This window comes from Lampetra planeri, chromosome 34 (genome assembly GCF_965212315.1).
Source record: "Lampetra planeri chromosome 34, kcLamPlan1.2.h2, whole genome shotgun sequence".
Lineage (NCBI taxonomy): Eukaryota > Metazoa > Chordata > Hyperoartia > Petromyzontiformes > Petromyzontidae > Lampetra > Lampetra planeri.
Genome location: NC_136140.1, coordinates 10,373,425 through 10,400,772, shown reverse-complemented (window position 1 = coordinate 10,400,772; position 27,348 = coordinate 10,373,425). Strand labels below are relative to the sequence as shown.

General features: G+C 49.5%; 1 protein-coding gene across 1 annotated transcript in view; it reads right to left on the bottom strand.

Moving 5' to 3' along the window:
* Positions 1-23,652, bottom strand: part of LOC144730134 (copine-8-like) — a 79,902-nt gene extending 56,250 nt beyond the window's left edge. The window contains exons 1-5 of the mRNA XM_078610715.1: positions 22,262-23,652; positions 8,049-8,089; positions 4,671-4,717; positions 3,319-3,422; positions 1,564-1,603 (exon numbers count right to left, since the gene is read on the bottom strand). Of these exons, the coding sequence (XP_078466841.1) occupies positions 1,564-1,603; positions 3,319-3,422; positions 4,671-4,717; positions 8,049-8,089; positions 22,262-22,371 (342 nt within the window). The 5' untranslated portion in view covers positions 22,372-23,652. The remainder of the gene's footprint in view (positions 1-1,563; positions 1,604-3,318; positions 3,423-4,670; positions 4,718-8,048; positions 8,090-22,261) is intronic.
* Between the last annotated feature and the right edge of the window lie 3,696 nt (positions 23,653-27,348).

Sequence of the window (27,348 nt, the reverse complement as noted above, 5' to 3'; positions counted from 1 at the left end):
TGTACTGTGCGCGCTGCTCGGCAGGCATCTGTCTCGTGCGGTTTTTCCTTTGTGAAGCCCTTTTTTTGGAAAGCATCTACCACATAAAGTGAGGGAAACCTGTGCTGGTCAAGTTGCCACTTACTCATGGCTACCAACAACAACTCAGGAAGAAACGATCTGAGTGAGACCGCGGCTCTGTATATGTGAGTGTATAGGTCTCTCGATATGTCTCTGTAAGCTCACGCTTGTCTAAGTCTACGTTAAGCCTTTGTGTCTCTACGTGAGACCAGGGTTTCATTTCAGCCGGGCCAATCTGTCCGTGAAATATTGTCCAGTGACCATGGAAATATTTTCACTCTCGTGACGGCCACATCCAGTACACATCTCGCTATGGTTGTGGCTACCAGTCACGTGCTTACGCCGGTCTACCAGCAAGAAACCAAGCCCCGTTAATTTGGGTTTCCAGGTGTGTGGGTGTGCGGGTGTGTGGGTGTGTGGGCATGTGGGTGTGTGGATGTGTGGGTACATGGGTGTGCGTGTGTGTGGGTGTGCGGGTGTGTGGGTGTGCGGGTGTGTGGATGTGTGGGTGCGTGGGTGTACGGGTGCGTGGTCGCATGGGGGTGCGTGGGTGTGCGGGTTTCTGGGTCGGCCGTTGCCTGTTTGCGGTGCAATGGGGTGACAGCCAAGAATGTCCACGCTCCGAACGGTTCGTGACATCCAGGAGGGTGTGCGCGGTGGGGGTTAGGAGCAGCGGTGAGGGGACTGACAGGAACAGGTTGCGGTGCGGGAACGGAAGGAACCATCGAGGAGGAGGAGAGGGTGTATGAAGACTTTGGTAGGACGGTGGTGGAAGGGTTGAGGGTGCTGGTGGTTCAGCTATCGAAGGGAAGGAGTGGTTCGTGGAGGGAGAGTGTTTTTTTGTTTTTGTTTCAAATGTTACCTTCTGTTTATTCCCAGGGGCAGTGCAGACAAAGATGGCACACAGGTAATGGATTAGGTCAGATCGTGCGCGTGTGTGTGTGGGTGCGCGTGTGTACGTGTGCCATGGTGTGCGCCGACGTGTGTGTTGCATCGCTCGTTCCTGCTGAGAGCTTCTTCAATTCAGTCCCTGAAGAAGCTCCCAGTACGTCGGGCATCGTTGCGAAAAACAACGCACGGCACGGCCCGAAAACCACATCGGAGAGCAGCAATGATCCCAACTGTGAACGTATTTATTTAACGAAGCACTCTCGTGTGATTGTTTACCATTACATAACTCGTGACGCAAGTGCCAGCAACCTTGTCAAGTGTGTGCTCGCGTGTGGGAGGGCACGAGGCATGTGCATACACGCACGAATGTGTAAGTGGGCGCGTGTGTGTGTCTAAGTTCATAATTAGCCTCCAATGAGAACCTTGTGTGGCGTGTAAACATTGCCACAAGGGAGACAAAGGCAGCCGCACGCGGTGGTGGCCACCCACCCCTTCGTGTGCCGTGCCAGCCTTCATTAGGTGCTCGCTAACAACACTTGCCCCAACGGTCTGTTAAGGCTATACGGGGGATCTTTGTATTTGTATCACGAGTGAACTGTGCGCGTGACTCACATGCTTGGAGAGGTTGGAGCTTCGTGAATCCACATCAAACCTAAAAGCCAAAAAAACAACGAAAACAACAAATGGTGTGACTTAGGTCATCACAACGCAGCGAGATGGGGTCCTGGGCAACACAGCAACAAACAACAACAACATTATCAACAGCGAAAATTTCAGATTGACTTAAAATAAAAACCCCCAAAAAGGCTTCTACTCCTGTGTGGCTGAGACTCAAAATGGAGTGGCAGCCAAAGGGCGGAACACTCCCCGAGAGGGAGTCTACAGCAGAGATGGAGCGATGAAATCGGCTGGGGATGACGACGATGAATTACTGCCACTCACACGGCGAACGGAGAGGGGGGGGGGGTACATCGTCGGTGCGGTAAACAAGGCGTCGGTGCTCCGGGGAGAAGATGAACACGAGATGTCAGAGGCCGTGAGATGCGGTGGGCGTGCAGTCATCTCGTTCACGAGCTGTTGTGCATTATTAGGGGACGGCTACGCGGAGGGAGGGCTCTCATAACTCCTCGTGCATTGCGCGGGGATTTGCGCGGCAGCTTCATGTCAACCACCCGCCCCGAGTGACCGGAGTACATCTCAGAGGGCGTTTGCTGCGCGGGTATCCAAGGTGGCAACCGGACTGGCGGGCAGCGGTGCCGATTGTTCATCAATGAAAATCGGCCATTGCGGCACGAATCCAGCGTCATCGGCCACGGTCAATGCACCGCTGGATGAAAGTCTCCACAAGCTGCCCTCCCTCCACCGAAATGATCCCACCAGCTACCTGGACATCGCTCACACCTCTACACTTCAACGCCTTTCTCCCGCCTCTCCTCTGTTAAATAAACACGTCAGCTGTTTCTGTACAGCGTCGCGAGGTGTCCATCGATATTATATTGCGCGAGCATGATTGTGTTGTGTGTGTTGTTGTGTGTATGCAGCCGTACGTAGCCAACCGTGGCTAATCAGAGGTGCGGGGGAGGGACAATAAACTGAACAAAAAAGCAGTTCTAAAGAAATGAGTTTTCAATCTAGACGATGGTTTAAAAGCACATAGCTCTGTTAACTTCTTAATGTAAAAACTCCATTATAAATTTGAGTTAAAAAAAAATCGCCACATTTGTACCATCGCGTTTGTGTTGTTTCCCATTCATTTGCTCGATCGGTCTCCATATCCAGTCGCGTGAGTGCACTTCCACGATGTTGGACTTACATCTCAGGCAATTTAAAGGAGCGGGGCAATTTGGGAGTGTATTTGTGAAGTGGCCCTTTGACTGCATGTGGTTCTCGATGTCAACCGACCGCGACCGCGATTTACCAAGAAATAGCGTTGTCCACATTTCTCGATGAGGGAGAAATGCTCGTGAAAATCCCACATTGACGGACGTACCCGTGTGGGTGTCAAACAATTGCCGAATCGAATTAATAAGCCGTTTGTCGTCAAAACTGGAAATAATTACCTTCAACATGACACCGACAGGTTGATGGTCAATATTTTATTGCGAAGCCACCCCATTTGTGAAACTCCCCAAGATCGTGTAATTTGCACGCACGATTTGGGGTAAGTTTTCGAAGGGCCAATTCGACGCGCACATCGTGAGCGGCGAAGAATCGATCTAACGAGTCGTGGTGCGCCTCGTCCACGCTGCTGCAGCTCGCGCGATGTAACCGTGAGCGAGACTGCGAGGGTGTGCGCCGGGGGGGGGGGGGGGGGGGGTTGGTGGGAGCGAGTTGGAGTGACAGCGTGACCAGGCGATGTGGCATTACAGGTCAAAGCGGAGGTTCTGCCGTTCTTCAAACAGGTAGTCCATGATGAACTTCCGCACGAAGTCCGGATTCAGAGTGTTGTCGATCACCTCCGTGCGGCCAAACTGCCGACAGAAACCACACCCGCGCACACACCGTTCCCAAACAAACACAAAGACAACCCTCATAGCCTTTAACAGACTGTTGGGGCAATTGCTGTTAGCGAGCACCTATAGAAGGCTGTACAGCACAGCAACACGCCCGGCCACCTTTGTCTTCCTAGTGGTGATGTTTACACATCGTACTAAGTACTAAATTTGAGGTTGAGTTGACCTAGGGGAAGCCCAGGACCGGTTCAGATATTCATCAATGCTGAGAGGGAATTGAACTCGAATTTGTCGGGTTCGCACACACACGCACACACATTGACACACACGCACACGTTGGGAACGTAAATTAGGAATTAACCATCTGTTTGTTTAAATTTGCTTACGGTCTTGTCTTCATTCGTTAAGCAAATTAGTTTGTAACTTTTTCAAATTTTGTCAGTGCCATAGAGTCCAAACAAGCAGAAAGCACAGAGCGAGCGACCACTGAGATCCCTCCAAGTCACATCTGGTGCACACAGATGACAGTGCCCTCCCACCCACTCTGCATTGGAGAGGAACATTCGTCACGTGACCGTCAAAACGATATTTTTCTTCTCAGAGCTGGAATGTATCCCAACTGATAAACCGAATGTAAACGATCGTATTTTTGCTATTTGCGACCGGGCTGCAGAGCCTGCGACCATTGACTCACTACGATTGGCAAACCCGGTTTTAATCACGGGCGGGTGAAACCCGGATTCGAAGCCAGGATCTCTGCAGTTGTTTGGATCAGCACGCCAACCTCTGCTTCTTTGGGACGCTACGACAATAAAAGGAATTTTACTGGTAGGAACCTCCTGGTTACACCAGCCCACAGGGGATTATTGTGTCCGTCCGTCCGTCGTGCATCCAAAAATAGGAGGGGTGGAGAGGGGAGAGTGGGGAGGGGTTGGGTGGGGAGGGGAGGGTGGGGAGGGGCTGGGTGGGGAGGGTGGGGCTGGGTGGGGGTGGGAGGGGTGGGGAGGGGCTGGTCACCCCGTGGTGCCCTTATAAAACTCAACGTTTAACCTCCTCACGCCGGCTTGTACCCACCCTCACAGTCGGCCATATTTGCGGAATACACCACGCCGCCGTTGACCCTGGCCATTGACAGAGCAACCCAACGTTCCTACCAGCTCCTTCCGCAGGAATGTGTTCATTTAAAGGCAGGCATTAGGGCGTGGCGTGGCAGACAAACGGACACAGATAGACGGCAAGGACTGGGACTAAGAGAGAACACCTTACCTCCCGCCACTCCTGGCTGCCTACGGCTTGGACGTACATCACGCAAACTGGAAACGACAGAAGGAAAGGGGGGCCAGACACACGCACAGATCGGCACAGCGTGAAGTTAACGCGCGATGGCCGTGGCGTTACTCCCCCCACGGACGGGCAGCGAAAAAACCCACGGGATTACGAGCCGATGTAATTTTGATCAACATTATTCGAGAGGGTGGAACAGGCTTACACATTCCTTAAGATGTTACGGCCAGCGGCTTAATTTCTCCCCCCCCCCCCCGAATAAATGTTCCTGCGTCGTCGCTCAACCGGAGTCAGTGGCACACGTGACGAACGGCGGCCACGGCGCTGATTTCGATGCGGTGTGCCCCAGTGTGGCAATGTTTTCCGGATCACCGAGCCGGACAGCCGGACCCGGCTAAAAGAATTGAGCCCTGGTCATGCAACAACCCAGGTGGCTCAGTGGTAGAGCGAGCGCCGAGGCATCGGAAGGTTGCGAGTTCAATTCCTGTTTGAGGGTTCACTCAGCCCATAGTCACTCTGGAGTCGATAAGATACGCACCTAGGCTGTCGCGATCGGTATTATCCAAGTGACGACATCACATTTATCTCTCTAATCAAGACCGAAACAGGAGGATTTCTTTACAACTCTGGCTGTCGCCTGACGAGGCTGGTTTGTAATTACCGGCGAAATGTTGTGCTCGAATTGTAAAAGTTGTGGGTTTACGCTCCAACACACCGGTATGTTGAACTAGTTACATTCCTGTCAACCGCTTATCAGTGCCTACCGTATTACAGACCAATTCAGACCTTATTGGTGGCCCCGTACCCGTATAAATCTCAACGTTCCACAAGGGAGAAACACAAACAAATAGACAAAAACAATTTGCTCGTATTGAAACGGCTGTACGCCGTATGGACCTGAGAACTTAATTTCCCTGTAAAAAATTACAGGTAAACCGTATCGGTTGAGAGGTTTGTAGATTACAAATTTGCATGTTTTGTTTCCGTGACAAACCTGACTAATTGGCTGTGTCAGGTGGTGGCAGGTTTAACGACACATTTCTATTTACACGATCTAACCCAAGTAACTCTATTATGAATAATATAGGCACCACCTTGTGGGGGAAGTAAAACAAGTGGTTGTTCTTTGGATGGACTCGCCCTCGTCAATACTGTAAACAGGAGATAAGCACCGGCTTGCAGCTCGTTTGAGCAGGAAATCACTTTGGCTTCTTACAACGCTCGAGATCGCGTCGTCTGAGGCGACGTTTGCCCGAGATGGCCGCTAAGCTCGACGACTGAGAACGCGGACGACGGAGAATCCACGCAGCTCACCGGCCAGACGCGATGTCGTGAAACAAACAATCATCACAACGACTCGACTCGAGCAGATCAGCGCCACCGCCAGCTACCTCCGCAGTGGGGGAACTCGGCCGTCCGCTCGAGTCGATTTGGAAGAGCGGTAAACTTGCTGACACGCTTAACGCTCTCCCCGAGACCCAGGCCCAATGTTCTTGGGCTACTGGAGCCACAGGACATTGAGCAGGTTTGGCCATGGCTGCCACTGATGAATTACAAATGTTTTTTAACTGTCCCATAAACGTTTAATTTGTTTGTCCGAATGTGCCGCTTACATTAAAGTCAAAGTGATTACCTTGCTTAAATGAGCCAGTCGTGGAAATTCCCCATTCATATGGTGAAGGCAAGCATTTCCATAAAATAACCGCTGGTGACTTCCCCATGAAGCAGTACTTAATTTTATCTATCCTGAAGGTATGATGAGCTGCCTTTAAATTGCGAGCCACTCCCTCTACCGCTAAGTCAGCAAAAAGCCAGGCTGGCATCTAAAGACAAAGTGGCATGAAAAGTATCTCGATGGCAGGAAAAGTAAATGTGTTCATATTTAGCACATTTTTTGCAGGCCAATGCCCCTACGGTCGAGTGCTGGACCAGTTACTTATCGTGCCAAATGTTTACTTCAATCGTATTTCCTCAGCGAAAAGGGTGCCAGTGCCTCCCATCACCAGCAAAGGGGCAACATTTGCCAAGCAGCTGTTTTGTTTATTGCTCATTTTGTAAAGCGTGGCACAGTTGAGGCACCCACTTCGCCGCAGCCGCCTCCGCATGCATCAGACTGTTCACGGCGCCTCTCCGTCACGTGAACGAGAGGAGCATTCGTCCCGAGTTCTTACAACCTTGGCTCAATTACGGACACGCGTTAACGGTCACCGATTATAACCTGAAAGGTGCCGCCCGTTGCTGCCCGCTTGGTGTGTTTGGGCCTTGGGACCCGTGCTTAGCACCGCTGACTATAAGTACCGTGCATATGAATGTATACGGCATCGCAAAGTAGCCGGACAGCACCTTTCACATCTAATTGAGATCCGCAAAGAAGCATAAAATATTGCAGCTGCAGCATGCAATACTGCAATATTTTGCTGTCTTTTCTTGGATTTTCTGTTTGCACATAGTCACATAGTCCCTTTAAGATGTTTTCTTGTTCATGTTTTTTGTTTGTTGCGGTTGCACCCGATTCAAGAGCCGAATTGCTCACAGGGCTGTACCTAATAAATGAACTTGAATAAATGAACTTGAAGCCTAGTGGATTCACAAAACAAATTAAAGCAAATTCATTCCCATTGTTAATCATAATTATATATTTTTTGTAATAATGCAATATGAATACTCTATACCAGCAGTTCTTAACCTCGGGTGCACGCACCCCCTGGGGGGGGGGGGTGATGCCCTTTCTGAGAACCAAAGGGGTGCAGGCTGCAGCCAAGGTCAAGAACCACTGCTCTATAACAGGAAGCACACGCCGAGTCTCGAGACTCGTTTTTACACGGGTTCCTCTCATCTCATGGCATGTTTGGCCAATCTCATTCATGAACGTTGGATTTTTCTTGCGGAGGGAAAACGGGTGCATCCGGAGAAAACCCATGCGTGCAATAGGATAACAGAGGTCCACACAGAAGGATTCAAGCACCCCGTTGCTGTAACTGCCATCTCTCAGATGCCACGCGAACCACCAACTCTTGCCTCCCAAGTGGTGGATCACAGGCACAGTGACCCTCCGATGAGCACGGTTGGCTATGTACGGTGCGAAACAAGTTCAACATTAATACGCCGTAGGTCATCTCAACACCGTCGCATTACTCAGCCACGGCTATCAGTGGTGTAGCGAGCATGACAATGGGGCCCTGGTGCAATTTCTCATTCCCCTTAGTAGCCCGGCGCCTGGGGGTCCTCTTGTCCTGTGGGTCCTGGCACGGCTGCCACCGCCAGCACACTCGTTAGTGCCGTGGGCCCATCCCCTTTTTTCATTTTTACCGGCTGCTCCTGTGGCCTCTCATTGTGGGCCTTTGTCAAGGCATCACTTACTCGGGTCCGACTTGGAGAACGTGTCCATGTCCAGGAGATTCCTGCAGGATAAGGTGGGGGGGCGGAAAGGCGAGGGGAGAGAAGAGGGGTGGTGAATAGGAGGGGACACCAGAGGGATGATGAGGGGGGGGGGGGACAATGACAAATTGGGGGACCAATTCAGAGCACGGAGAGATGAGGGGCATTACTCCTTTGACATCGGCGATCGTCCTACACAAAACACACGGTTGGCAAGGTGGCTGTGCGGCTAGGCTAGGTCACTTAGGGGAAAGAATACATTCGCAGTGAATGTGGACTAATGAGGCTCAATCTACCAGCATTTCAGGCGCGCTCGTTAAATCGCACCTGTGACATCAGATTCAGTGATGGAGGTCATGGGGCATGAGCGGGGGGGGGTAAAGGAGAATGAATTTGTGTCTCTCGCGGAGAGGTGCAGCACTCCGGAAGGGGACATCATAGAGCTACCTCTGAAATGTCTTCAGTTACCGCTTGTACACGCACTATGGGGCAGCATTTTTCCACTCGCCCTGCCACAAAGACGACATTCAAACCGATATATTTTATACTGACTAGAAATGGAATTTCCCAAAAACAAGAGTGAAGCCAGATATAATTTGACAAGGCTTTGTGTGTCTGTGTGCGTTCATTGGAAACTGAGCTGATGCGATCAAGCGGTTATGCTTGAAACCCCTGTCTAATCATAGGCAGTGACATCATTAGACCTCCTTTGGCAGTACCAAAATATAATTATAGGGGTTTTCCCCTTTTTTCTGGCAACAAAACTGAGACCTTTTTACAAGGAATCATGTGCGCATTAAACACAATACTTGTGGTCAAAATGCAAACAAAAAACACACTGACAATATATGTATTGTCCTTGAAACGGATTGGTCCACACCAGAGACGGCTTTGTTTTGAGCCTCGTCTCAATTGGTGCTAGACCAGAGGACGCCAAAAGTCGTACAGCTCAAAGACAATGCACTATCAAAGTAATGAGGGCTCGGGGTGAGCATTTACATCATTAGACCTCCTTTGCCAGTACCAAGAAATAATAATAGGTTTTCCCCCCTTTTTTGGTACTGGCAAAACAGGTCTAATGATGTAGATGCTCACCTCGAGCCCTCATTACTTTGATAGTGCATTGTCTTTGAGCTGTACGCCTTTTGGCGTCCTCTGGTCTAGCACCAATTGAGACGAGGCTCAAAAGAAAGCCGTCTCTGGTGTAGACCAATCAGTTTCAAGGACAATGCATATATTATCAGTGTGTTTTTTGTTTGCATTTTGACCACAAGTATTGTGGTTAATGCACACATGATTCCTTGAAAAAAGGTTTCAGTTTTGTTGCCAGACAAAAGGGGGAAAACCCTATTATCATAGGCAGTGAGTTTAAACTCTAAATTAAACCCCAGCAACTCAGCTCAGAGCTCTGATTAATGCAGTCAACGGTGAACCAAGGTCGACTAAACTCTTGACTTTAGAGGGCCGCGTTATGATAATGACCTGTTAAGTAGGATGCTCTCGTGGGCTATTATCTCACCCACATAATCAGCTTAACATTGACACGAAGTATGTCCCCATCAATATTAAAAAAAAGAAATGTCCGGTTTGTAGTGAAACACACACCACCACCATTCCCCAACAAGTACTGGTGGCATCACCACCGTGTTCGAGTCAAACCCGGTTCACAATGTTTGCTGCACATGTACAATTTTCAGACAATCAGTTGCCCAAAGCTTGGCAAATTCTGATCACTGCTGCCCCCCCCCCCCCCCCTGGTGAGCAACTGGGTTGATGCCTTCCAATCGGAGCGCAGGCAGAGGTCACATGGCCACCAGAGGTAGACCAATCATTGTTCAGTCAACGCACCTTTCGACAAGAGGTGTTTTCATTGGCCAGACGCAACTCGCTCACTCGATCAGGTGCCAGCAACGTTTTATGATTTTACTTTCGAATGGGGGTTTCTGCTTGCTCAATAATTACTGATAGGTAACTATTGATAAGCCATAAATAAATAATGTTAAATTTTTATTTTATCAAAGTGCAATCTCAAATTCATTTTACTCTCTCTGGCCTCGACATCATTTGCTTTCAGGAAGGGCCATTGTCCGAAACGTCACCGATTGTATTTTTCCCTTTTTGAGGCCACGATGTAACCAACAAACGTGTTGAGTTTTCCCATCACTCTCATGGTTTAGTTTGATTTTGTTTAACCACGGCAGAATTCAAGAGACCAGGATAATCTTATTCGCTAGTGGCCCTGAGTCACCAAACTTGTTTTTAAATACGTAAAGCAAAGTTCAGCTAGGAAACATAATAACAGCAACATTATCATAATCATATCAGGACGAACTGGGTATAAGCAAAATAGAATTACCGTGCAAATACATCTTAATATCAGAAGAAGAAATATGTCTTCTGATGTAATTTGGCTTGGTGAAATTACTTTCACAGCGTTGAGAGTACAATTACGTGACAGAATACATGACAAGAGAATAAAGGAATGCAACTTCACTGTTAGGTATGCCACGCTTGGCTTCATGCGGGATATATCGCCAAGGAATGGAATGCATCAGAGATGACACAACACCAGTGAGACGGAGTGATGAATTCAGCTTGTGTGTCACGCACTCGGTGGATTAGTGCATCGCAAGATCGTGAGAAGTGGCGTCGGGCTGAGGAGCTCTTCATCCAACAGTGGGCTGACCATGGATGATGATGACGACGACCATGACAGAGACTGGATAAATACACAGGTGGCGTTTGACTTCTAAATTGGGGGGGGGGGCAGGGGTTCGCTTTGTCCCTCATATTATGAATCGCGGGTGATATAATTTATTTATGTTTGATCTTAATTGTAAACTACTGAAAACAAATTAATAAAGGTGCCCAGTTGGGGAGGGGGGGGGGGCAATGCCCCCCTCGGTGCCCCCCGCCCCAAATCCCGCCCATGGATATACTGTTTATACATCATTGTATCTTCATCAACTGGTAAATATTATCTCTGCCAATGCCAAAGCATGCTACTTTCAGTTGCTTCGGGGTAAATCCCAGTCCAACAACATTAGTCGGTCCAGCCATTGTGCGTCTGCTGGGTCGCGGCGATAACGGCTGGCCGAGGTTTCCCAGAAATTGTGGAAGTGCCGTCCACATTCTCAACCCCCCCCCCCCTGGCCAACCCGAAGCGGTTTTGGCAGTTTAAGCTGGAACTTGGCAAGCAGGTCTGGGCAGAGTGAGGGCCATGCGCGGGCCAAACATTACGCCGGGAGTGGAAGTCAATAATGGAAAATTCATTTCTCAACTGAGCATTTGAAGCCTCGATGCTCTTATCTCCCCTTCACAACCCTGATTTGAGCCAGTGACGGAAATTCTACATTTTCCTGTGGTGAATGTGAGTCTGTTCAGAAAAAAAAAACGCTGTTGACTTCCCTACAAAAGTGTGATAATTAATGTTATCGATCCCGTGGGAAGGGACGCTAGCCCCAACCAGGATGTGAACTCGCAACCTTTCCAACCGCCAGCCCCTTGCTTTGCCGCCAGGGCCACGTGTGGCGTTTCACTCTATGAGGCATTGAATGGTGAATCAACGATGACAATCAATTCTTACAATGCGTGCATTGATGCGTGTGTAAGAATGATTCACAATATGTTGCATTCTTCTGCACTGTATCTTCCCTTTCACCACCCCTCCCACACCCCTTTGCCTCCCTCCTCCCCCCTTTCCTCCTCCATTCCGCTCTGGGGTCACCCTTGAACGAGCTCCTTGGCTCAAAGGGCCCCTATACCCCGATCTTAACGGTTATGCAAATTCATCTCCTAACAGGTACATTTAAAAACAAGTAATATGCAGCGAACGAGACAGAAGACAAATGAGACGGCACCAACGAGGGGAAATAAGCATGGGTTCTTGATCGGATCGATCGACGGAATTGTGGGGGAGGGAGGTGATTACAAACGAATCGGTACGAAGGCAGGCGATGTAAAAACGAGATAAAGTCAGAGTCTATTCTTAACCGGATTAAATATACATGTTTTTTTATTTTACCAGGTAAGACCCACTGAGCTATATAGATCTTTTTCAGAAGCGACCTGGCCACAATTTATAGCTCAACAAAGTGGCTTATGGCGTGGGATTTTATAGCAGCCAAAAAACGCGTGTTTGTAAATGTGGAGGGAAAAACCGGAGGACCCGGAGGAAAATGCACGCGACCACTGGGAGAGAGACACGCAAACTCCAAATATATAGCAGCAGGTGTCAGCGTCGGGATCAAACCCACGACCTCCTGCGTACCAGGCGAGGTAGTTAACATCTCCTAGCCACCGTGATGATGATGATGAGACAGAGAGACATGCAAACTCCAAATATACAGCAGGTGTCAGCGTCGGGATGAAACCCACGACCTCCTGCATACCAGGCGAGATAGTTAACATCTCCTAGCCACCGTGATGGTGATAATGAGAGAAAGACACGCAAACTCCAAATACACAGCAGGTGTCAGGGTCGGGATCGAACCCACGACCTCCTGCATACCAGGCGAGGTAGTTAACATCTCCTAGCCACGGTGGCACCCCAGAATTGGGGAGACGCTGGATAATTAATGCCAATGGCACCTGACTGTACATGTGCACTCTCACATCCCGCACAGAATCTTTCGTCGAAGTTACATTTCACATCTCCAAACGCGTCGATATGTTTCTTTTTCTCACTCGGGATTATTCTTTCATGAGAACCGCGGGGACGCCGCGCCCACGTCGCTGATGAAAGTATCCCAGGAATTTGTTCGCTGGGCGAATGGGGGCAAATTTAATCGCCATGACAACAACGGGAAGGCAAGGCTCAGCTGATGCCAACGGACAAAAATAACAACATCATTAGCGTCGTCGGAGAGAATATAAATAACGAAATAAATAAGCAGACAATATGTCTTATCGTCCGCTTATTATTGTAATATAATTTTGCGTCGAACTCGGGCCCCGGAGTGTAACGAGCGGGTCCTTGTCTGTAAGACCGACAGTTCGCCAGCATTGATTGAAGCAAGCCTGACTCTGCTGATGAGACGCCACATGTCAAAACTAGCCCAGAGTATTGCTTGCCTTGAAGCAATGCTGCTGGCAACACAAGCAGCCACCTTCAACGACACCGAGTGCACCTTGACAGGGACCCAAACACCGCCGTGGAGGGATATTTCCGGAAATGCAGGCTCAGGCCAAACGCCCACAAAACAACGGTCCCCGCATTCCATCTCTAGAACGGGAACGCTTGGCGCGCACCTTGAGAGTGCCTTTTTTTATTGCGACGAACACCGCACAACGTGACCCCCCACCCCCCACTGCGACCAATCCTAGAGAGAGAAGCTGGACCCGCGGGCCGACATTTCCACGACCAAGGCGAAGGCAATGTTCAACCTGGTCCACAAGCTGGGCCAAGCACACAAAGCTGGGGTGGGGAAGCACCAGCATCGGAGCCGCGGACACCAGCGACGGCTCCGCTCGTGTGCTCGCGAGCCAAGCACTGTGCAGCACCGGTATGGATCAGAGAAGTAGCCACACTCGACTTGCTGATGTCCAACTGCACACGTGGTGATACACCACTGGCACCCCAGAGTCAAACCCCAGCGCGCTCGCTGGCTCCCCGTGTTGTCATGCAAGCGAATGGTGGGAAACGTGCATCGCCCCCCTCCACCTGGAGGATCTCAATCAAGTCCCCTCACCAGCCGCCGCCTGAAGTCACGCAGCAAGGCCCTTTATGGACCCACGCGCTTAACCTTCAACAATGCGACGAAAATCCCGATGATGATGATAATTATTTAAAAGCCGAATGGAGTTTACAAGAAGTCGTGAACGATCCGACGACGCGGAAGATCCGTGGCCTCGATCTTCCACGAAGTTAATGGGCCACAATCCTCAACTGCGTCCACTGCACTAACCATGGACAGATGCAGACACTTGACGCACAAATGGGAAATTTACTAATCTCAGGTGAGCGACTGTGGCCACCCAGAACAGAAACCATGGAACGAACATGCAACGGCTCAATGGCCGATTCACACGCACGAATAAGGAGGCATCGTCACGTAGCGATGCAACGCTCCGCTCCTCCTGACGCAATCATCTGGCTCAACCACCTCAATGACAAATTAGATGTATTGCTCTGCACTTACGTAGGCCATGCCGGTGAAATTAACGTTTGCTGAAATTACACAACTCCCAGAAGGGTTGTGTAAGTAATATTGTTGTTGCTGATATTGTTATTTTATATTGCCAGATATGGGAAAGAGACGTACAGTCTGCTCGTTCGTGTAGCGATGAAGCCTTGTCCAGTGCAGTATTTACAAGTTGGAATGTAGACCCCCAGCCAGCGGTTGCATAACGTTAGGAAATACCACTGCGCCCTTCGCTCTCAGCGCTTGGCACCAACGCTGCACAGAGAGGGCGGTGACGGGGAGGTGGCGGCTGTGGATGCGACCGGAGACACGCAGAAGAAGCAATCATCATCCCTGCAGTCACGAAAGCTTTAAATCAAAATTTCGACCTTCTCTCGTCTCATCAGCCAAATCCGGCGTGCTGGTTTGTCATATGTCCAGATGCTGCAACCATATTTTCCGGAGCACCCGGAGAAAACTCATGCGTGTGAAGGAGCAACACTCTATCCTGCACACAGCTGCAACAGGTCAAAGTGCACATTTTGCTGTACCTCCTCCTGGCGAGCCCTGGCTTATCACGTCCCCACTGCCCACCCACGGGTAGGGAGATTCACAACATCAGTGCGGTGATCCACCAACCCTCGCTGCTGCCTCCACAGTGCTGGGTTACAGGCCACATGAGCAGCCACTACCAACTCCCTTGCTGCGCTTACACATGTCAGTTACTGCACTTAAATCACCCTCGTAATAGGAGAGGGCTTTCCACAACACCCGGCCGGGTGTATAATGATTTTTTCTAAACTTTGCTTTTATAATTCTAACCTTATTCTCATACATTTGATATTTTACTGCTGCATGTGCTCGATGCTGCTCGTGTTGCGATGCTATTTTAGCGGCAATTAGTATTACCGTTGTTACTTCCATAACATACATACACGCCCATGTATCTCCCCTACCTCCCCCCTTTCCCTGTTCACAACCCCTCAATATATGTAGCCAGTGGCCACCACTGCTTGCTTGTGTATACACCACCTGTGCATGCCACCTTTATTGCCCCCGTGCCTAAAGCTATATGGAACCATAAATTCCCACACAACTCTTTCAATGCACAATTCTGCCCGCGGCAAGAGTTTGCTGGCGATGTGCAGGGCGCCAGAAATCGCCGGCAATCTCTGGCTGCCAAGGATTTTCTGACCTCCCCCAGAATGTTTAAAACCTGGTCGTGGGGACTATGTTACGACGGTCAGTCCAGCCGTGCATGGCGCTGCACCGTGACTGTCCGAACCCCGGTCCTTGCGACCCCGCTACGTTTGCAATGCCAATTGCGTTATTCCGCGCCGCACGAGCCTGATGATTGCTAAACGCGTCCCGCGTGAAGGAGTGCTGACAGAAATTGAGAGACAGCCCTTGAGTGTGTGCAAGTGTGGGTCCCACGCGATCTAAAGAAAACCGATTCAAACTCAGCTAACGACCGCGCGCGTGTGTGTGCGCGTGCCTGTGTTACAAGTAGTGTAGCGGTGAGCGTGCTGCGCTACGAACCTGGCGACACGGGTTAGATTCCCGCTCACGGCCAACACCTCCCCTAGGTCGACTCAGCCTCAAATGAGTACCTGGTGCGGTGTGTAAACATCGCCACTTGGGAGACAAAGGTGCTGGCCACCCACCCGCCTCGTGTGCTGTGCCGGCCTTCAAAGATGCCTGCTAACAGCACTTGCCCAAGCAGTTTGTTAAGGCTATATGAGGGATCTTTGTCTTTGTGTCACACGTGACACACGTAACACAAAGAATACTGATTTTAATTACAGTAGAGATCTTGTGCGTTTAGCTGTCCATGTGGGCCCCATATAAACTAATCAATTTTTTTAAATTTTGCAGGTAAGGCCCACTGAGATATTTGCTTATTTTTCAGAAGCAACCTGACCACAAATGATAGCTCAACAAATTGGCTTATCACATGGAAATGTAGAGCAGCCAAATACGCTAAACGCATGTTTTTAAATTTAGAGGGAAAACCGGAGGACCCTGAGAAAAACCCATGCGACTACGGGGAGAACATGCAAACTCCAAATATACAGCAGCCTTCAGAGTCGGGATCGAACCTACAAACCCACGACCTCCTGCATACCAGGCAAGGTAGTTAGCATGATGTAGTAAGCACCCTCAATTTGATTCGGTGGTGTATAGATCAATAATCAGGCTTGCACAGCACGTAATGACAACTTGCAGTTGAATTGACAATACTGGTAAATGTAGAAAGATGGATCACAGTCGGGCAAATCACTGAAAAAAACATTTTTGTTGCTTAAAGGAAAACCCAGAATTCATGCAGGCTGCTTGAACTTTCACAGAGTCTGCCTGAACACTCTGCACGGAATATCTGCATGTCCCCAAAAGCAGCGTGACCCATTTCAGAGCGCACGGAGTGTACAGGGCTTCCAGAGGGAGCGTGCGCGCGTAACAATTGACGACTTCCACCGCGAATTGGGCACAACACAGTGCAGAAGTGCTCAGATGTCTTGGTACGATACGACACAATATCCATTATCACAATATGCCAACTGTCGCAATATCAGATTCCGATTCCGCTGTAACAACATTTCACATTTTTATTTAAATTCACAGAGCCTGCCTCATAGCTAAACGTACGGACTTCTTGATCATCTATGCAGACTATCACCAAATATCCGGGCATTTTTGCATGATTATTAAATTGTCCCTAAACAGCTTGACACATTTCAGAGTGTACAAACGTAATGTACAGAGAGTCTGCACACACAGAGCACGCTCAGAGTGTACAGGCAGAATGACGGGCGACTTCCCACCCTGCGTTGGTAGAATACAGCGGTTGCTGGATGTCTCTGACATGAGTTCTGATGTGCTCCGAGGAGGCCCATCGGCTCTACGCACTGCGAGCGGTCGGGTCGCCGTTTCAACGGCCGTATGGCGAGATATCGGACCGGTGCCCTCTACGTCGCATGTCCAGCGTGCTGACCGTCCACACCGTGGCAGCGTCCGATACTGCCACGCGTCATCTTGCTCTCGTACTGCCAGATCGCAAGAAAGCCATTGCTAGCAGCACCCAGCGAGCGCGGGGAGCAGAAGGGGAAAAAAATATATATTCCAGGAGCATTCATCATCACCGTCTGCCCAGGTGGCCATGACCCATTTTCCTCCACGTTTCCGCTGCGCTTTGGGGGGAATTCCCTTCCTCCATCCACAACTGCCCACACACGCTCGCCGGAGACAGTGTGTTCCTTGGCCCCAATGCCCTGGGTTTATTAAAGACTGGTCCGCTGTTACAGGGGTTTTAAAATAAATATATATAAGCTGTCAATTAAACGATAATGGAATTACGGATTGAAATACAGAATCTGACAGTCACATAAAATCTAATCTAAATTATTTTGGTAATTTTCCTCCAAAATATCACGAGCCGAAAAATCTATTCGTGTAACTCGCACAGCGAGTGCAATCCGTTGTGTCCGAGAATGACCCGCGGAAGCAGATACCACAGAGCTACCCCTAGGATCCCTCCAAGTGACCTCTGGTCCACACAGTAGAGGGCAGCACTTTCCCACTCGCTCTGTGTGTGGTAGCAACGTTCGTCGCATGGCATTCAAACTGAGATTTTAACTCGCCAGAGCTGGAATTCAACCAATTTAAGTGCAGTACCAAATTGTATGCGTTGTTATTATTACGTTCAGTCATTGGTGACCGAGCTGAGACTATCAGCTCTCTACACTTAAGAACCTGGCTTAATCACTGGTGGCTGCCTGCATTCAAACTCAGGATCACAGCGGTGTCGGCTCAGCGCTCTGACCCCACGAGCCACTTCCGAAAAATCACATAAATTAACGCACGTGTCATATTCACGGTTATGGTTGATAAAAAAATAAATATCTGGTGCAATACACACAACAGCCGTGTCATCGCCGTGTCTAACATGCCGATAGTGTGTTTGCAATTCTGTCACTGTGGATTGTTTGCGATAATAAATATGTATAAACGTCTATGCCACCCATCATCATTATCACCAGCCAATCCACTGCTGCACGAAAGCTGCAATCTCTCACGATCCTCCAAGGCAATACTCGACCCAGGACCTGCACACATTTCTCCCGCTCCATCTCCGCGGCGGCCACGCTCTCAGGCGTGCCCCGTTCCTGGCCTGCCGCCGCTACATCGTAAAGTCTTGACCGTCTTTTCTCGCGACGTGTACCGCCCAAGCCCACTTGTGCTAGCGGTTGGAACGATGTCGTTAACCCGCGCGTACATTCTCATGATCTGTGCGTTTCTCTCTCTATCTCCCAGTGCCATTCCAAGTCCACGACGTATCTCATATGCCCGTGTGACGGTCTTGTAATTCCGTTCCCGTGGAATTGCCCGCAGACATACACAGGAGGCTGGTGCACGCACATAAATAAAGCCCACATAATTGCCATGACTAATGTGCCTGGATAGTGGTCTTGTTATACCGTTACCATAGAATTGCCCATATACTGTACATACGTATGTACGTATGTTGAACTTCTATCGCACCGTACGTAGCCAACCGTGTTAATCGGAGGTGCAGACAAAGTGTACAACAATAACATGAATTGTCGTGGGTTCTATGTATCTATTTTTTTAAAATAAAAGCACGTGCAATATCAAATGTAACCATGATTTGATTTAGCTAACAAAAAAAATAACCACAATGATTCTGATATTTGCCGAAACATCCCAAATGCTGAACGATTACCTGCAAATTGCTCGATTGGGATTACGTGCGTGGCAACATTGCCACCCTCCTGACAAAACTTGGCGTCCTCTTGGGACTTGCCGAGGCTCTCCTGAGTAAAACGAGCGTCGTAAAATAACAACAATAATCATAATTGTATGTTCGAACGCATCGGTGCAGAGCTGGATGTGAGGCGTGCTGATGTGGACTTCTGTTCGGCAGTGGAGCTGCGCCTGAGCCGAGGGTGGAATCCTCAAGACCCGCATCTCTATACCCTGAGGATAGCTCAGGCAGGGGTCTGCAAGCTGCGATTCGTAGCTCTTTGGCCTCACCCCTCGTGGCTCTTTCGCTGACCCTCTCACGGGCAGCCGTTTTTTAAAGTCAAAAACAATTTCGATTTAAAGCTTTCGTGACTGCAGGGATTCATCTTCTTGGTTCTTTCGGTAAAGTCACGTAGAAGGGAAGTAATAAAATAATAAAAATAAAACATAATAAAATAATTCTCACGACGTTTCGGACACAACGCAAGCAGCCGTCCTCAGGTGAAGAACATGTCTGTCGATGTTTTATTTTTATTATTTTATTACTTCCCTTCTACGTGACTTTACCGAAAGAACCAAGATGAGTTAAAAACAAATGAAATCCTAAACATCATTTAACGCAGAGATAATAAGCAATGTATTAAATCTGACATGGATTGGGTCACTGTGGGATGTCTTGGTGGCGATGAAATGTACAACAGTCAAACTGCGTTGTTAATGAATACCTAAGGGTGACAAACACTGATTAGGCACAGTTTATTCCATCGCCTATTTTGTGTTTTTTTAAAGTCAGAATGTGTGTCATTATCTCCTGTACACCCCCTGTTGCTGCTACTGCTGTGTGTTGTGTACAAGTGGCTCTCTCTGCGTGCCAAGCGGCTCTCGAACTATTTGGGTCAAAGACAAAAAAAATGTCTCTTCGTCTTTGAAAGGTTGTCCACCCCTGCTGTAGATGGAAAGTAAATATATACTTTCACTCATTGTTTAGAATGTTCTAACTTTTTGTTGTTGTTGTCGAGTGTTAACGCGATTGGCGCCGACGCCTGTAAACAAATATAAAATTGATTTGATGCCACGCGTCTCTTCCCCCCCTGTCAGAATAATTAGCCACGTCACAAATACTCTTACTTGACATTCCTATTTGTCACCGGCTGAGGTGACTTTTGTGTTTGCGCCATCACGCCAACATGACCAAAGACCACATGCACACACCGTTGGCCAGATTTTATCTTTATTCCTACATCAAACCACACACACGCACGTTCAAATGCTCAAGGTTTTGTTTTCCCCTGCGTCATGAACCCTCGCGACGATAGTTCGATTCGGGCTTGTGGCTAAGGTGAGGGGCGAGTGAAACCTGAATAAACTCGCCCCGACCAGCCAGCGTGCGGAGGCATCGTTAAACAACCATCAAGCCTCGTGTCCGTTCATGGCCCGTAGAAGTAGATAGGGGCGTCCATAAATGACGTCACGCGATTTTGGACGATTTTTGAGCCTCCCCCCCACTAGTCACGGCGTCACAAAAAGTCAGACCCCCCCTCAAATACGACGTCACAAAGCTCTGCCCCCCCCCCAAATAAAACATGCTTCAAATCGCTTTAAACTATTGTCATTGTAGTGCGTATTTAATGTGGCGCTGCACTCTGATGTTGTCGGAGAAAACATTTATGAAAAAGTCTATTTAATGAAGTAGAACGTGTTGTCTATATTTATTTAAAGTTGCGCATTTTGATGTGACGTCACATTTCTCAACCCCCCCCCCCTCGTCACACATCGTCACAAATGTCTGACCCACCCCCCCTTAGGCCCGTGACGTTATTTATGGACGGCCCCATATCAGGAAACTACATCTGAGAACCCTTCAAGTGAGCTTTCTTCCACTCAGTAGGAGACAGCAGTTTCCCACCCTCTCTGCCACTTGAGAGCGACGTTCAATGCATGACGGTCAAACGAATATATATATAGTTTTTACTCTAAAATTTCAGACCTGGAAATGAGCTAAATTAAGTGTACACACATACTCTTTGGTTCTTTCGGTAAAGTCACAAGCGCTTGTGTTGCGCCCGAAACGTCGTGATTTATTTTATTTTATACCCACGTGACTTTACCGAAAGAACCAAAGAGTATGTACACACATCTCTTTTTTACGTGATGAGGTTTTTTGGGGGGGGCAATTCCATTCATAACGGTCAGCCTTCATGCGGAAGGAGACCAGCACGCGTACGAGAACGCGTGAGATCCAGCATCGCCATCTCCTCTCCACGCTACCTACAGCTGGCAAGCTCCTGGTGCAGGTCACCCGTCCAAATTTCCAACCAAGCCCAACTCCGCTCAGCGTCTGAGATTCGATAAGATCGGGCACATTCAGGACAATTTCGTCTTCATCTCCGGTACAGTACGTTCGGCGCTTCACTGCAGCAGTCGACGGGGCTCTCTTGACAAATATTTCCGGATCTGGCACACATCCTGAAGTCACCCTCACTCTGGCTGTGAATCACGTGCCCTTTCCACCAGCGGCCCACACAATATTGAACGGGACATTAAGCCTGGAGTATATACTATCAACCATAACCGATTCGCAACAGAGATGTCCTCCCCTCCACCTCTCTTCTATTCTCAACGAACCTCCCACATTTCGTGGCTGTGCTCGTGAGAGCAAGCGAGATGCAGAGCACGCGGTTTACGAACCTGTATTGCCAATGGAAACCACCAACAGACAACACGCAGAGAGCGACTTACGTCTGCACAGGTCGATACACGCACAAGCGGCGTTTGAGCAAATCACCCGGAATCGCGCCCGGTATCGCTGTATTTCTTAAGCACACACAAACAAACGCGTGCCCAAACACGTTGACACAGGATTAAAGCGAATTCCTGGGCCATGATCTATCCACTGCTGGATGGAGGCCTCCCCAAACCACCCCCGATGGCCCACGGTCTCGCGATGCGAGAATCCATCCAAAGAGCTGCGCGCGATCTCATTTCGTCGCTCCGTCTCCGCGGTTGCCGTGGACGTCTTCTCGGGCGTGTTCCATCCTTTGCCTGCCACTCTGTCGTTAGTCTCGACCGTTGGCCATCATCTCTGCCAAAGACGTTTTCTGCCCAAGTCGATGTTAAAAACGTTGGGCCCCCATTGTGGGCTCCCCTCCACAAAATAGCGGGGCGGGGGGGGGTGAAATCATATGATTTAACACACTTAGAGAAGAGTTAGAAAGCTCACATTGGGCACACATGTAGTCGAGCTGAAGGAGGAGACGCACGTGAAGCACTTATCAGGTTCTATCAACTGCTGGACACGCCGGACAGACTCACCTGCAGGACACGCTCACCTCCACCTTGGTGGCGGGCGCGCTGGCTTGCAGGGGGTCAAAGTCCCCGATGGAGGCCACTCCACTGCTCGCCCCTTTCTTGTTCTCTGCCATGCCCTCCTCTTCACTGTGGAACTTGTTGCGAGAGGCGAGTGCCCGCGGAGGAGCGCCGAGGGTGGGGTGGGTCGGGTAGAGTTCAGTGGAGCGATTCACGGTGATCACTCAACCGCTGAGATGCGCGTCTGAGTCTCTGGACATCCGTGCGATGCCTCTCTGTCCGCACGCCTGTCTGTCTGTCTGTGTACTTGCCTCTGTCCGACTCTCTCTCTCTCTACCCCCTGTCTCTGTCCGCACGCGTGTCTGCCAGTCAGTCAGGCGAGGCTATCTGTCGGTCTGGAGGCTTGTCTCTCAGTGCGTCTGTGTACGTATGTCTATCTGTCTGTCCGTCTGTCTGTTCGTTCGTCTGTTTCTCAGTGCTTGAGCGCGTGTGTCTCTCCGCTTGTGTGTGTGTCTCTGTAGTCTGTGTGCGTGTGTGTAGTCTGTGTGTCTGTAGTCTCTGTGTGTGTGTAGTCTGTGTGTGTCTGTAGTCTGTGTGTGTAGTCTGTGTGTGTCTTTAGTCTGTGTGTGTAGTCTGTGTGTCTCTGTAGTCTGTGTGTGTCTCTGTAGTCTGTGTGTGTGTCTGTAGCCTGGGTGTGTCTCTGTAGTCTGTGTGTGTCTGTAGTCTGTGTGTCTCTGTAGTCTGTGTGCGTGTGTGTAGTCTGTGTGTGTAGTCTGTGTGTCTCTGTAGTCTGTGTGTGTGTCTGTAGTCTGTGTGTGTAGTCTGTGTGTCTCTGTAGTCTGTGTGTGTGTCTGTAGTCTGTGTGTCTCTGTAGTCTGTGTGCGTGTGTGTAGTCTGTGTGTCTGTAGTCACTGTGTGTGTGTAGTCTGTGTGTGTGTAGTCTGTGTGTGTCTTTAGTCTGTGTGTGTGTAGTCTGTGTGTGTGTAGTCTGTGTGTGTCTCTGTAGTCTGTGTGTGTGTCTCTCCGCCCGTCTCCGTCTCCCCCGTCCGTCTGCAAGTCTCTCGGTCTCACTCTTCGTCCGCCGAACCTCCCCGGTCTAGCCCTCCGCCGCGTGTGTGAGTGTGTGCGCGTCTCTCCCCCTCGCTATCTCCCAGACTGTCTGTCAGTCGTGGGCACGCCGCCTGCTCTCTTCCGGGCGCTGCCTCGCGCCGCTCACGAGCCAGGAGCGCGTGTGCTTCCCAGAGAGTGATGTCAGAGCCAGGCTCGGCTTGCAGAGGCGGAAAAAGGAAGTCTCCAGCTATACCCACTGTGGTCACAGGCAGCACGGGGAAGGAGAAGGAGGAGATGCTTTTGATTACAACAAAGAGCCCGGGCTTAATAATCACAATTAGGAGGAGCAGCATGCATCGTCGCCGACTGAGAGGGGCTGCTGGGTTGTTGTGAGCACAGGGGGGCGTTCTGCTCCGGTTCGTATCTCGCGTGCTCTGCCGTTCCAGAGGAGCTCGCTAAACAGCGCTTGACCCGGAGAAGTCTCGGCACGAATCTACGGCTGGGAGGGATGGGTGGTGGGGGGGTGTTTGCCTTCTTGTAACCAATCCACTGCTGGATGAAGGCCTCCCCACGTCGCTTGTGTCCGTGAAGGGGGGTGTGAGACCACACAAGGGGTGTCTTTATCTTTGGTGGCGGTGATGATGATGATGGAAGAGACTAGGGGCGGAGTAGCAGCGAAAGGGAGGGGAATACACCCCGAACGGAAGTGTCACCGCGGAGACGGAGCGATGAAGCCAGCTCGTGTTGCAGATGGCGAGATGGATCGTTGACTCCTGTCGCTGCCATTCCATTGCCGGTCTTACACGAGTGATATTTGGTCTCCGTGGACCGTGATGGATGGCGGTGGTGGCCTTCAATTCAGCAGTGGACAAATCATGGCTGATGATGATTCTCATTTTTATTTATCATAGTGACGAGGTTGGGGTGGGTGGGTAGGTGGAGGATGTATTATACTATGTAACTCGATTTTTGTTCCTGGGTAGGAAGTGTTATTTCGTATTTGCTGATGCCTAAAAAGTATAGAAAATGGCTGTTATTCCCTACAAACTTTGCTTTAGTGACCAGGACAGTGATATTTTTGAAAATTACCTATTTTCAATTAGAAAACGGCCACATTTGTGTCTTTTTGTTCACATAAAGTAAAAAAACAGCAACATATGAATCAAAATTAACATGTTTTTATACTAAAGTAATACAAAAATGACTACAAAAGATTTAGAAGTGAGTAGTTTTTCGAGATTGTTCCTCCCCACAGAGAACTCGGTCCGCTGTGGCCAGTCCCACCTGTGGTAGTGCGCATTGGTGTCTAAATCTTGTTTTAGTATAAATACATGTTGATTTTCATTCATATGTTGTTTTTTCTGACTTTATGTGAACGAAAAGATACAAATTCGCCTGTTTTATCATTGAAAATAGGTACGTTTCAAAATATCACTGTCCTGGTCACAAAAGCAAAGTTTGTGGGGAATAGTAGCCATTTTCTGTACTTTTGAGGCATAAGCAATTAGGAAATAACACTTACTACCCAGGATAAAAAAAAAATTGTTACACAGTGTTATCAATCTTTGGTGGCAAGGTTCATGTCACGAGGGAGTTGCAGATGAACTCAACACAACCACCCACGTGGTTAAACCGTGGGCGGTTGAATCGAGTGGGCATCGTGAGCCCGAGGGGTTAGAGGTCATTGCCAAGAGCAGGCGGGGTTTATCCTCACAGTCGTGAGGGGGGGGGGGGGCTCTATCCTGAAGGGAGGGGGGCTTTGCCAATGCTGGAACCGGATGCGTGGGTTGCTCATGCGGTGGACGATTATCTGAACCGGTCCTGGGCCTTCCCTAGGTCAACTCAGCCTAAAATGAGTACCTCGTGCGGCGTGTTAACTTCGGCACTAGGGAGACAAAGGCGGCCGGGCGTGGTGTGGGCCACCCATCCCCTCGTATGTCGTGTTGGCTTAGATAGGTGCTCTAACAGCACTTGCCCTAAACAGGCCGTTAACATCCCGACAGTCGTTAAAGGCTTTTCAGGGGATCTTTATCTTTTAGAAAGCCGATTCAAATTAACTAACAATACATACGCTGACGATACGCCTCCACATATGTCCCTCAACACACAGAAAAATCCGTATTTTAACACATCCCATCAGCCACATGGCCTTCTAGGGAGTGCATAATTTCAGCAACATTGGATCAATACAAGCAAACCCCTGTAACGGATTCGTCATTGAGTGTCTCATCAGCAGCCAGCCTTGCTTGACCTAATGCTAGTGACTTGCCAGATAGATTTAGGGAAGGACCTCTGTGTGTGAGCGAATATCACACGTGACGTGGGGAGTGTCGATTCAAGCTAATGTCAACGTGGAGCGTGTTTTACCGATCATTCGGCGCGTGTGGCGTGCATTTTCATTCTTTTGTATTTGAACGGAGAAATATTGGTCAATGTGGAACAAGGCGGGGACATCCTGAAGTTCTACATTTATCCGAGTCTCGTGCACTGGCGCAGACGTACGATGTCCATCGTCAGTGAACCGATGCGCCTCCCACGTGAAATGTTGACGCTAAAGCAATTAAGTAGATATTGAAAGTCGTAGAGTCGAACCGACACAACGCATCCCCAGCGAAGCCAAGCACCCTCCGTTTGATCGCGCGCACACACAGAGAGCTTACACAATTATACACGGCGATCCGTTTATTTATATACCCCAGTGAATTCGAATACATATCCCCCTTCTCACCAGGCGATTGATTTAATATTGTGAAATCAATTGCTCCATCTATCTAAATCAGCTCGAGCTTCTCGTAAATGACGCCACCTCATGAGTGTGTCCACCCCCACTCGGCATCCCCCCCACCCTCCTCCCTACCGCCCCCGTGAAAACAGACGCCGTTCCTCTATGCAGCGGCGAGCTCATCATGTATGCACAATATGTTGAACTTCTTTCGCACCGTACGTAGCCAACCGGACTCATCCTCCCCCATCCTCATCTTTCCTGACCCTTTGGTACACTTTTTTCGGTCACTTTTCATCGTTTTCCTGGCATTTTCCCCGTTATTACTCTTATCTGTTCCCATCCACCGTTCCTTTTCTCCTTCCCATGCATTTTACCCTCAACTCTACTCACCTTTCTAGAAAAGTACAGATGGAAGGTTGAACCACGTGTCTGGAGAGCGTTAACGGATTGAATAATAAGTGAACAGTATTGAGATTGGTGGAGACACCAGGCTTTGGAGACATGTTTTCTTTTTACTGTATTTTTTTCTATATACTGTATTTTCTGCCTTTTAATTTCAGAAGGGTATTTACACATTTACAAACAACCCCGTACTTTGCCCCCTGTAGAGGCATTTCTACACTGATTATTGTTTTATGTTTATTGGTGATTTGCAAACGGTGATACAGCTTTTACTACCTGCTGAGCAATTGAAGCACAGGGGACAAATATTTTACCATTTATTTACTTTCCTACGACCAAATCACCCTGAACGCAACAGATTTCGTCAGATATCTGAAGCCACGCTGGGTTGAACCTGGTTAGTACATTGATGGTGTCAGGGTTAAATTGGCCACTGAATGATGTCCAGTTCGGGAGTAAGTGACACGTGACTGAGTAGCCACAGCCATAGCGAGAGGTCGACTGGATGCGGTGTGCTGGGTGAGAAACATTTTTTGGGCCGCTGACTTGGATAGATGCAGGGCTGTCCAGGGGGGGGGGGGTCGGGGGGGGGGGATGCGGGACCCCGGGCAACCCCCACCGTGTGAGCCCCTCGATGCCTTCAAACTCAACTGGAAGTATTACATCTGACACCGTGACGTTGAAGCGTGCCTCCACCCCCCCCCCCCAAGCGCGGGGCCCGGGGCAGTCGTCCAGATTCGCCGTACCCGAGGGACGGCTCGCGACGTATGCCATGGATGTGAGACTCTTGGTAATAGCAGGTGTTGCAGGCTTGGGCTTTGAAATGGCCAGCTGTACGGCGATAGATTCTCGAATCTCTCCGTGTGTAGATTCGAGTGTTATCCTCTTCGTGTGCGTGGTGGGTGTTCTCCGGTTT